The sequence below is a fragment of the Portunus trituberculatus genome, chromosome 44 (genome assembly GCF_017591435.1).
Source record: "Portunus trituberculatus isolate SZX2019 chromosome 44, ASM1759143v1, whole genome shotgun sequence".
NCBI classification, from domain to species: Eukaryota; Metazoa; Arthropoda; class Malacostraca; order Decapoda; family Portunidae; genus Portunus; species Portunus trituberculatus.
This window is the reverse complement of record NC_059298.1, coordinates 10,981,081-10,994,170: the sequence shown is the minus strand read 5'-3', so window position 1 is coordinate 10,994,170 and position 13,090 is coordinate 10,981,081. Positions and strand designations below refer to the sequence as shown.

General features: G+C 39.3%; 1 protein-coding gene across 1 annotated transcript in view; it reads left to right on the top strand.

The window, feature by feature from the left end:
• The window catches only part of LOC123519070, a 326,293-nt gene that overhangs the window by 196,586 nt on the left and 116,617 nt on the right, over nucleotides 1–13,090 (top strand). Inside the window, exons 7-8 of the mRNA XM_045280247.1 lie at nucleotides 1,780–2,006; nucleotides 7,802–7,938. Of these exons, the coding sequence (XP_045136182.1) occupies nucleotides 1,780–2,006; nucleotides 7,802–7,938 (364 nt within the window). The remainder of the gene's footprint in view (nucleotides 1–1,779; nucleotides 2,007–7,801; nucleotides 7,939–13,090) is intronic.

Below are 13,090 nucleotides of genomic sequence, written 5' to 3'. Positions count from 1 at the left end.
GTGCCATCAAATGGCTGATGGAGGCCAACAAATGCGATACGCGAGAGGGAGGCAAAGGAGGATATGGAAGGAGAGAGAGAGAGAGAGAGAGAGAGAGAGAGAGAGAGAGAGAGAGAGAGAGAGAGAGAGAGAGAGAGAGAGAGAGAGAGAGAGAGAGAGAGAGAGAGAGAGAGAGAGAGAGAGAAGGACAAAATAATAATAATAAGTGGGCATTATGCTGGCTCATGCTCCACCTTGGGCCTGTGTATCAAAGGCTCTTCTCACTCCTTAACGATGCCAGCCTCACCACTCCTCACTATCCTCAGACAGGCTTGTTTCCCCACCTTATACACACTTAATAATGCTACAGGTAATATGAGCATTTTGTTGAGTCATATTATTGTTACTACTACTAGAGAAATATGGTTGGAAAAATGCCTTCTTCAGTACTCTCGATCACACAAAACTACATGCATCTAGCTGCACATACATTCTTCACTACAACAATTAAAATATATAAAAAAAAAATTATGACTCCTAAACCATCCTCAGAGTTCCCTTCTAACTGCATTGCTTTTCATCTTGTTTGGAGACCGGCACCTCAGTGGGCCCTTCTTTTTTAATCACATTTTTTGTTGCCCTTGGCCGGTTTTCCCTCTTACATAGAAAAAAAAATCAGACAAATGCAGGAAAAAAAAAACAGGTAGCACAAATTTAACTGGTATAAATCTTGTGGCAACGAATAATGCGCACAAACCCTCAACGGACGCAATACTCTTCGTTCGCTCCCTTCGGCGCCCACGAGGGCCTGGCCAGGGCGTCAGGGCGTGGTCAGAACCCGATCGACCCTCTGCCTCGAGTAGTCCAATAAGACTGCCGCCAAAACAAACATTCGCGGCTGAATCCCAACACGCAGATAAGATCCACAAACAAACATCATCAGAGAAGAAACCACACCAGAGAGAAACACAATACGGCCATTACTGGGACGCCACGACATGGTTCCATTTTCTTACTCCAAAATGATAAGAGTAAGTGTCCCAGACAGAAAAACAAAAGGCGCTCTAATTTACACCGTCTCTCTCCTGCAACAGACATCAGTATCACTTCGCAAGAACTCTTTCAGCAAACGCAGTTGTTGTGTCAAACTGATGGGCGGACTGGAAAATATATGGAATACTTTTGAATACTTTTTTATCCTCAGCAAACTCAATGTTATTTTTCACTGAGACACCAAACAGTTAGTAGTACCACAAACAATGCGTTAAGTCTTTGTAAGCATCTACAAGAGAGTTAGTAAAGAAAAATAATACATTTTATAATTCATTCTCAGTTTAAAGACTGCATGGAACTCTAGAACAAGTGAAGACGTCTCAGAGTGATTGGTAATTATGCAAAGGTCATGTGGTAGTCAACTGGTTAAGGAATATACGAACAAAACAAAAAAATATTGAACAAAATGATGACATAGGCAGGGTGACGCAGCATGTGGTTAAGACAGAAGAAGAGTGAAAGTATTGGGAAACTGAACAGGGATGTTTACTTTCTTTCTTACTTTTTTTTTCTTCAGTAGTCAAAAGGGAACAGAAGCATGACTTTGATGGATATTTTTCACGAGAGAAAGATTTACTCAAAGCCATTAATCAGTAATTTCTAAACGAGGTTTTAAAGAGTTCTCAGTGTCTAGGGCTATGACACATTAAGTTCCTATTACGCAGATCATGAGGGTCACTATTGCCACTTCCAAATAGCGTCAGGTTATTTGACTACTTCCTGACAGCCGTCTCATATTCCCTACAGACAAATGGAGGTACCGCTGCTGGCCTTCCTGGTTCCCTTCAGCCCAGAACTGTGGATCGCTATATTCGTCTCCCTCAACATCACTGCCTTCAGCGTAGCCGTCTACGAGTGGCTCAGTCCCTTCGGCCTCAATCCCTGGGGACGACAACGGTCCAAGAACTTCAGCTACGGCTCAGCGTTGTGGGTCATTTGGGGGCTGCTCTTCTCACACTTGGTCGCCTTCAAAGGTGAGTCTCTAGCAGACTACAACTATAGGTATACTTATGAAGATTTTTCCAGTTAGTGCTTTCTCTCCTTCACGTTTACAGGTAAAGTGTTGTCTACAAAATATTCCTGACCTTATATTGAGCTACGCACGTAACTAAAGTTCATTTTTTGTTTCATGGCGTAAGATTTTATACTACATTTATTGAAGCAGATTAACGATGTAGCATCTAAAATAGTAAGATTAATTCGTAAAGATCACTCATAATCAATAAAATTACTTATTTGCGTCATTCGATAATTATTCTTGGATATTAATGAACTGCGCCATTCACTCTGTTGTTTACCTCAAGCTCCAGCCGAAAAAAAACACACCTGTCAGTGCATCCCTCTCTTGAACCTCCCTCAGTGTACTAAGACCATTTTCGGCTTTAGTCATTCTTTCCCGTCCTTTGTTGGTCTTTCTCCCTATTTTCTCTGTCCTTCTCAAGTCATCCTCCTCGGGTCGCTAGGGTAAGGTCCAAGTAATCAAGGTAGGTCTGACCTAATTAGCTTTCTTCGCGGCTGGACGACTCATGCCCCGCAGGAGCAAACACTATTTCACCATCACCCTTCTTGATCTCTTTTCTCCAGCCTTCACGCTCCACCACTTCGTGAAAATAATCTAGAAATGTAACTCAGAAAAAATACTTAGAATTTTTAATAACTAACTTCTTTTAGGAAATTAGATTCGCAGTTAAAATGTAATGAAAAATTAAGAATGCATGAAGATTTAAATGATGCCATGATTGTCTGTGTGTGGGACTGCCTGCCTGCCTCCTCTCTCTCTCTCTCTCTCTCTCTCTCTCTCTCTCTCTCTCTCTCTCTCTCTCTCTCTCTCTCTCTCTCTGCGAATAAAACTTTTCCCATTAAGAGGAATATGTACGAAAGAGAAACGCAACTTCACCCTCGCCAACTTTATTCCGCGTTAATGATCTGCCCAGGAGAGGAAAGGGAAAGTTACGAAAATCACGAGCGCATACGCACACACACACAAGGAGAGAGAGAGAGAGAGAGAGAGAGAGAGAGAGAGAGAGAGAGAGACCCATAGTCCAAGATAAGGTCCGCTAATCCTCACACAGATGCTCTTAAGAGAAAGATTCTGACACTAATTACTTTATTTATCTCTCTCTCTCTCTCTCTCTCTCTCTCTCTCTCTCTCTCTCTGAATAATCTCCTTCGTTAGAAAGAAATAGGAATATGTAAATCAAAAGAGTGTGAATATAATGAAAGTATTATAAGGCTTCCTCTGACGTGATGGAGTTGCCACCGGATGAGAGAAAACGTGGGAAAAGGTAAAGAAAAGTAAATAAAATTGCAGAAAAGTGTTGATAGAATAGCGGATGGCTGTTTTAATCTTTAGACGATGCGATGTGCGTGTTTTTTTTTTCCATTGAATTCTGAGTAAATTCTAGGGTTAGAAAGGTCTGTGGAAGGAGAGTCTCGCCAACGTAGCTATATGCGGTACATTAAAAGTAAGGTATAATGAATAAACAAATGAATAAGCAAGTGAACGTATGAATCCATAAATAAATAAACAAATGAAAAATGAATAATAAATCAATGAAAATAAGACGCGATGTATCTTCCATCATATTCTTTTTTTATGAATATTTGCGGTATTATGATTTTGAAAAGTGTTATCTTTTTCTTCATTATCCCCTCACCTTCCCTCAGCCAGGTGTTCCAGGGCGTCTCATGTGTTCAGGTGTGAATATCGCGAACTGATGTTAAAAAGATAATTCTGAATAGATAGATAGATAGATAGATAGATAGATAGATAGATAGAGAGAGAGAGAGAGAGAGAGAGAGAGAGAGAGAGAGAGAGAGAGAGAGAGAGAGAGAGAGAGAGAGAGAGAGAGAGAGAGAGAGAGAGAGAAAGTAGTAATCAGGCAGTACACGGTGTATGAATCCAATGAAAAAAAGCTGCTCTTTTTATCGTCGTTTAGCGCATAAAAAGAAATCCAACAAAACTCAAAAAGGAATAAATAAAATATGGAACCGGGAAAAATATAATATTCCATAAAACATTATAATACTTTTAGCACAAGTCATTTGTTTAGCACCAACTCTCTCTCTCTCTCTCTCTCTCTCTCTCTCTCTCTCTCTCTCTCTCTCTCTCTCTCTCTCTCTCTCTCTATTCAGAATTATCTTTTTAACATCAGTTCGCGGTATTCCAGTGTCAGTGGCAGAGAGGTTGCGGAAGTGTTACGGGCAGGTACAGAAGGTCAGCGAGCAAGCAGGGGAAGGGAGGCGCAGGGCTGGAGAGTGATGGATGGGAACATGGGGGGCGGGGTAGAGAATGTGGGGATGCGTCTGATGTGTCTGCGGCAGCTGCTTCCGCTCATTACCATAACATTGTGTTCAGCCATAAACACTCAAACACTGAAACAGGAGGAGGAGAAGGAGGAAAAGGAGGAAAAGGAAAGGAGGAGGAAAGGGAGGACGAGGAGGAAGAGAACACAGGATAGCACAACGGAAGAACTAATGGGAGTAAAGTCAGATAGTGGTACTTTCTGAGAGGCTATACCATATAATAAGACGTGAGAGGTAATAAAAGAAGAGGAAGAAGAAGAGGAAGAAGAAGAGATAATATATGAGTAAGAAGATGTAAAGTCCTAAGAAAATTCACGCTAGAGATAAAAGAATGCTAGAACATGTAACTTTATGCAAGACGAGAGACAATAAACTTTCCAACGACCCTAATATAAAAGAAAAAAGCTAACCTAACCATTGACATTCCCAAGTACTGAGATGCAAAGAGACAGGGATGAATGGCCGTGGAAGTGGCAGTATACGCAGGCAACTTGACCGTTTCCAGCATCGTAGGGCAAGGTAAAGGAGCAATTGTGAGTTACGTTCCTCTAGTTAGCCAGAAGGTGCTCGAGAGTCGGCAGCAATCGGGGGCACAATGAGAGGCGTCAGGGGCTTGTCCTTGCCGAGGCTGTAATAAAGGGGAGAGAATAGTGGGTTGTTCACCACGTCAATATGAGTTTGTGGAGGCACTCAACACCTCTCTCTCTCTCTCTCTCTCTCTCTCTCTCTCTCTCTCTCTCTCTCTCTCTCTCTCAGACTACCACCCCTTCCATCTCGTGATTTTTCCTCCATCTTCTTCATTTCCTCCTCCTTTTACTACTGCCTCATGCATATCTCTTATCCTTTTCTCTTCCTCCTTAATTACATCAATTTCAACCGTTGTTTTGCCATTTTTATCATGATTTTACTCCTCCCATTTCATCTTCTACCTCCTCCATTTATTCTTCCTTCTCCTGTTCTTCTTCATACTCGTATACGTATATATCTCCTCTACTCTTTCCGTTTACTTACAAATATTTCAACCGTTGCTTTCCTCTTTTATCCTGCTTCCTTTCCCTTCCTTTCTTAATCTCTTCATTCTCCTTTTATAAGCCCTTTTCCTTCTCGTCTTTATCTTATTTGTTTTCTTTTTCTACACTTTCTATGCTTTCCCCTATTCCTTCTGCTTCTTGATTAAGTATTTCATTTATATTTCAGCACTTTCAAATAAACCGTTCTCCCTTTTTACTCCAACGTATTACTTTTTACTCCCATATTCATCACTCTTTCTTATTTCATCTTTATTCTTGATTTTTCTTCCTTCCTCTGACTTATTTCTGTTATATCTTTCTCTTTTCTTCATTATCCCTTTTTTTCTTATTTTAATCATCATATGTTTTCTTTTGTTTCTTGTGGTTTATGAATCTCCCATTTTCCTTTCCTTATCTGGATTGCCTCTTCTCCGATTCCTATTTCCTCATTTTCTAAGTCTTCTTTAACTTCCATAATTTTTCCCTTGCCCTCTTCCTCCTCCCCCTCTTCAATTTCCTTCTGCTTCCTCCAATTCCCACTACTTCTACTTTCCCTTAACTTTCTCAGACTAATTTCTGGTTCTTTAATACCTCTTCACTTTCTTCTTCCTGTTAGCATAGTTTCTCTTCCTCCTGATACCATGATTGCTCCACTAAGTCTTTATTTTTCTCCTCCTCATCATCATCATCATCCTCCTTATCATTATTATCATGATTGGCCAGTTACTCAGCATTTTTAATATTAAAAGCCGTGTGGAAGTGAGAAACAATGATATTCATATTTCCATTATTTCTGAAATCGTACTGTCCCTGATTAGAATATAGTGGGGCACCCGCGGAAGTAATAATTGGAAAAATGATAATTTCACGGACGTTAAATTATCACTAATCACGTAATGTCCGTAATTTACCTGCTGCAAAATATAAGCTTATTAATTAGCACAAGCCCCTGCAGTCATGAAGATATTAAATTTTCATTCTTTCCTTCTTCTAATTTTGCTCTTGCGGGAATTTGCAGATGACGATGAAGAACATTCCCCATCTTTCCTCTCCTTCTTACAAGTGAATGGCGAAAATTTATGTCTATTTCAGTAACACTAATACAAGAAACTACTTTAAATTGCAATGGATGAATGAGGGAAAATATAGGAAAGGAAAAGAATGAATAAAGAAAGAAAGTACAATATAGTCAACTGTCTTAATTATTACTCCTGTGATCGCATCTACCTACATTGTATTATACTTCGTCTCACTGGTCCTTTTCATCCAATCCTTACAGCTCCTCGAATTCAGAAACATATTTTCGTATTACCATTTTCTTTACTTCCTTCAGTAATTTCAACCCTTTTAATTTGTGTACCTTTCCCTCTCATCATTCCCAACATCCATTCTTCTTTTTTCCCATTATTTACAAGCCGTACTCACCATTAAGTCACATTGTCTCTATTCGCCCATAAACAAAAAGGCTGGAAGGATTTCTCTTTCTTTCTATCCCCGGCATCCCATTCACGCTTCACGACAAAACCGCTGCTAGCCTTTCTTACACACACACTGGCGCTCCTTTCTCTCTTTCCTCTCATCCTCTCACCAGACTCTGTTACACAAAAGAAGGAAAAAAGTGTCTTACGAAACGAATAAACATATGAATATTTTTCAGGGTTTTCTTGTCTATATGTAAGTCATTCTAATGGTGATTTATTTTTGTTATTATCATTATTGTTCCTGTCAATTAATATTAATATTAATATTATTATTATTATTATTATTATTATTATTATTATTACTATTGTTATTATTATTGTTATTGTTATTGTTATTATTAATGTTATTGTTATTATCATTATTAATATTAATAATATTATTACTATTATTATTATTACTATTATCATTATTGTTAATACTTTTATATTATTATTATTCGTATAATCATTTGTGGTGGTAAGAATGGTAATGGCAAATGAAGGAGGATTAGAAATTGTGATATCATTATTATTATTATTATTATTATTATTATTATTATTATTATTATCATCATCATTAGTATTAGTTTATTATTATTATTATCATAACTATTATTATCATTATTTTTATCATTACTATAATAATAGTGATAACAATAATAATAATAATAATAATTATTATTATTATTATTATCATAAGTAGTAGTAGTAGTAGTAGTAGTAGTAGTAGTAGTAGTAGTAGTAGTAGTAGTAGTAGTAGTAGTAGTAGTAGTAGTAGTAGTAGTAGTAGTAGTAGTAGTAGTAGTATTAGTATTAGTAGTAGTAGTAGTACACTAGTAGTAGTAGTAGTAGTAGTAGTGGTAGTAGTAGAAATAGAAATGATAAAATTTGCAATACTAACATCGAAATTTTTACGTAATTAAGAAAAAATTAGCATTAACACTCATGACTTTACTTTCTGCACTGTCTTACTACCTCTGTCTTGCCCTGCAGCCCCAAAGTCGTGGCCCAACAAAGTACTCATCAATGTGTGGGGTGCCTTCAGTGTTATCTTCGTGGCCTCCTACACAGCCAACATCGCTGCCCTCTTCGCCGGCCTCTTTCAAACCCGAGACCACCACGGCAGAAACGTAAGTAGAGGAACCACACCATGTTCTTTCTTTCCTCTCAAGAGCATCATTATTCATACCTTTCTTAATTCTTCCCTTGATGTCATTTTCGAATTGTGCGTCTTCCCTTCATTGGAATTCACCGAGTTTCCCTCATGACACAACATGTTTTCTTTTTCTTTCTCGTTGAAGCGAATAATTATACCCAAAACGCACCTAACCACCAATGTATGCTTATTTTCCTTCTTTCCACTCGAGATCTGCACATTTTCCCCACTCAGTGAAAAAACAGAAACCAGCATTACAGAGGCTGACTGTGGGGTAAACAAGGCTCGGTTTGGTCGCTGTGGGGTGACTGTCTTTCTACCGCCATTCCTTCCTCCCTCTCTCTCCCCTTGACATCCCAAACATGTAGGAAATAGGAAGGGATGGAGGAGAGTTTCCAAAATTGTCTTGGCGGACATCGCATTACTAAACGTCTTGGGGGGAGGTGTCCTACAGTATGTTTGTGCACAGAAATAGGTAGTGTTTCTTCCTCTTTCTTACAGATATCGTTGCTGAACGGCATGAACGTATGTTGCTATAAGGAGTGTTATAGCGTACTGGCAAAGTGTGTGTCTATAATACGATCTTGTAAATATCCTGCATGAACAGAATGAACATATTTTCTATGAGGTTGAATTAAAACTAACCAATCTAGAGAAAATGAAAGAAATTTTTTGGTTCAGGTCAAGAGAGGCGCGAAGAGAAAACTTTGCCTTGACTCCAATTTGCAAAGAAACTTCAAGACCAACGTCGAGTTACGCTGAAGTTTAGAGAGAAAATAAGAGGGTGATTTTCATGCGTGGCTCTTAACTGTCGCACTTGGGAGGAAATTCAGATTATAAAAAGTGACGTTACGTCCCTCCTAACTTAAATATGAAACACACACACACACACACACACACACACACACACACACACAACGTCCCTCTCTCTCTCTCTCTCTCTCTCTCTCTCTCTCTCTCTCTCTCTCTCTCTCTCTCTCTCTCTCTCTCTCTCTCTGAAAATGCGCATCCATCACAATCTTTGGTATTCTCCTCGTGGCCCGAAGCAACAGTCTGGCAAAGCACTTCTCTTCCTTTCCTTTGCCTGCAGACGCTCTCTTAAAGTTTATTTTACTATTTCAACAACTCCTTGTATTTGGCATCACTACTTAAATTTTCCCTCAGAGTTTCCTTTGCGCCATTCACCTGCCTGTCATGTCATTCCAGCTCCCCTTTGTTGTAGTTTAAGTTTTTATTGGATTTTTCCTCAAGTGGCAATAACTTGTGTAAAGCGTACTGCCTTTCCGCCATTAACCTGCTTTTCATGTCACTCCATCTCCACTTCCTTCCAGTTCATATTATTTTACACTCATTTTCTTTTCATATCTTGTCCCTCAACATCTTTTTCTTCAGCGTGTCAGTCTTTTCACTGCAGGGTCACGGACAAGGCCAATATCCTGACTCACGTGTTTTTCTTTGGCACACTCTTTGGCAAATATTCCTGGAGGCTTCGGTCATACTTTTTTTCAATATCAACTTATACAAAAGAAGTGCTGAGAAGTGACCACTTGAGGGGACTTGAGAGTGAGGGACGTCCCGGGAGAGTCTGGATGTCCTTTTCTTCTTTCCCCTACCTTCTTCCCTTCCCCCTTCTGTCCAATAGATGGCATCACGCTGGGAATCCTTAAGGAGCTTCACCTTGGCACAGTCACGTCTATGTTTTACCTTTTCCCTTCAATTTATTTTCACCCTCACCGTCCCGTGACATGTAATCAATCATTAATTACATTTTTTTTTACTTCACCTTAAAAGCTATATTAAATTACCGTTAAGTTTCGCTGCTTTGTCTTGTATTCTTTTTACTTCTTTTTTTACAAGCCACATCTAATTTTACACGTTTCTTTTTCCTCCTTTCATTCAATTCATCGTTCATGACTAGCTAATTTAAATCTCATGTTCATTTATCATGTTCACTGTTCATTACAATCTGTTATTAGAATAAAGTAAGTTATCTATATTGACTGTTTCTCTCTTATGACATCGAGGTTCGAGTAAATAAGAAAACGTCCCCAAGCAAAAAAAAAAAAAAAAAAAAAAACTCCTTCCCTCAAAGCACCAAGAACTTCCCGCGACTGTCACATTTCCTGGTGACAAACTGCATCCCGGGGAAACAGGCGCGACGCTCCTTCACGCACAGCAAAAACGAGGCCAGAGAATGAAAACCAAATTTGGGTGCACAGCGTTGCTGATCACGGATGACGATATATATATATATATATATATATATATATATATATATATATATATATATATATATATATATATATATATATATATATATATATATATATATATATATATATATATATATATATATATATATATATATATATATATATATATATATATATATATATATATATATATAGAGAGAGAGAGAGAGAGAGAGAGAGAGAGAGAGAGAGAGAGAGAGAGAGAGAGAGAGAGAGAGAGAGAGAGAAAAAAAAAAGTTTTGCTACCTCTCATATGTGGGGGACGATATTTTGACCAATATTGTATTTTACGGATCATCTCTCTCTCTCTCTCTCTCTCTCTCTCTCTCTCTCTCTCTCTCTCTCTCTCTCTCTCTCTCTCTCTCTCTCTCTCTCTCTCTCTCTCTCTCTCTCTCTCTCTCTCTCTCTCGGTATCTGCCTAGTAATTTGTTCTCTATAACATTCCAACACATACCACTATCTATAACACGTTACAGCAATATAAGTAAAGAGGACAAGTTAGTGTGTCGCTGCAGGTGTCAAGACTGTCCCTCCAGCAGACTGAATAAGCTCGAAATCACAGAATATTCTTGGAAAATCATTCATTGGAGTATCTGAAAGCATCATCGTCCTCCTTTTATGATTCGTAGCAATGTCTAATTTATCTCGTGTCACATCTTTCTCTTTTCTTGCTCATTATTTCTGCCTCCTCCTCCTTCCTGCTCCTCCTTTGCTTCCTTCTCCCGGCACGCCACGCCTTAAAGTATAGCTGTAGTCTGCTAAGTTTCCAGGAGATGCTCGAGAGGAGTTGAAATTCTCGCGGCGATAATGCGTGCAAGCAATGAGGCGATGCTGCTGCAGGAACTCCTCCATGCAGCTGCTCCAACTTCCCAAACAGCGCCGACCGGGGGGTGGCACTATTGTCCTCCTGGTTGGGTTAATGCTTCATCTCGCAAAGAACATTCATATTGACCGCGGATAAAATCTAAACTCATGCTCTTTAACGACTATTTCTACTACTCAGGTAGCTTTTCAGGTTCTCAATTTTTTCCCCTATAATATTGTAGAAACTTTGTTTAGATTCATGAAAACGCAACTAAAGACGCCAATGAATTCCACTGCAGTCTTAACTTCTTGACGCGTTTCCATATTCATTCTGCTTACTATTTGTTGATTTTATTCATCTTCGGAAAATTATCTGAATGATTAGAATAGTGAAGACTGTGACCATTAATTTTCTGACCTCTATAGATCCTTCCTAATGTCAATAAAATGGTCTAATTGTACACAAATCTCAAGATAAAATTGTCTCAGTATTGAAGAGGTTAAAAGTGGTCTGCATAAGATGTCCAAATGTGGGAGAATATTGACCTGAGGAGTGTTCGCAGGCACCTCAAGACTGAATACGGAAGAACTATAAAAACCATCTTCGTGAAGGGCAGCCCCGGGTCAAGGTTGCCTTCTTTAACACCGGGGACTGGGACTCAATGGAGATAAACATGCTGGTTTGAAGCTACATTTATTTCACATTTATATGGTATGCCGATAGTGAAAATTACCTCCATAAGCGGGACCGAGTGGCGATTTTCCCCTGACTTTATATAACAAAAAAAAAAGGGATGGCACTGCATAGATTTCACTCGACAAAAAATCAGTGCCACAAAAAATATTGACTGCTCGTTCCGATAACAGGCTTTAATATGGAGCCTAGAGTGACTATGTACCAGAAATTGAATGTATAAACTCAAATTAATGCATACAATTTCACAAAAGCAATATACTAGTCGTGCCAAACAGTTACGTTCACAACAAGCCAAAAATATCAAATACATATCTGCATCACATTGAACTCCGAAACCCTGAAACAACAACAACAATAGTAGCATCCACACACGTTCCTATCGAGACCAACAACTCCCTCTCCCTCCCTCCCAGCACACACGCACACACACACACACACACACACACACACACACACACACACACACACAAAAAAAAAAAAAAAAAAACTCAGCTACCAAAAGGCGACAGAAGAAACAGTACATGAGAGTGAAAAACTAAAGGGAGGCGTCGGTTTCTTTCCTCTGTACCTCTCCGGAATCACAACAGCAGCTTTATGCCATATTTTTTGCACCAATCACACGTCGCACTGGAGACAAATTGGCGCACGCGTCTAGCCATCAGTAGCTAGTAAAAATGCAGATAGAACGCGGCACCAGAAACTGACCTCACTGAAGAACTGGTAAAGGGGTGATATTTGTAAGCGTTGATTCATCCATTAAAAACTACCGGTACTGTATTGTATAAAAAAAAAATATATGAATAATCGGCTTTGGGTACATTTAATCAAAGTCGAATTACGGGGTGGCAATGAAAGAAATAATACAATTAGATGGCACGGCTCTCCCCCTCATCAACAGGGTGCCGCGATGGAAACAATCAGGCGGTGGTCATGGCAACGGAGGAGGAACGCCAGCTCGCTAACACTATACCTGTGTCACACCAGTCTTGCAAAGATATCATGTCACCAGCAAGCAACACAACAGGAAGGAGCTCTACCAATCTCCTGCCCCTGCTCCTCCTCCTCTTTCAATTCCGCCTTTTCGTCTTGCTCTTCCTTTTATTATACCTTTTTCATCGCTTCAACGCATTCTCGCTTATCCATTCTTTACTTTTTCTCTTCTCTACTTTCTTCCTTCAACTTTCAGCTCCACGTTCCCGTCTCCCTTTAGCTCTTTTTCCAGCTAAAGACCCTTTACCTCCTCAAGCACGTGAATCTCGTTAATTCTAGTTATGTAGTACCTCTTAAAAGCAATATATTGAACTATGAACTGCCATTTTCCCCTTCTACTGGCATGTTTAGAGTCACCACGGTCATACACAGGACCATAAAAG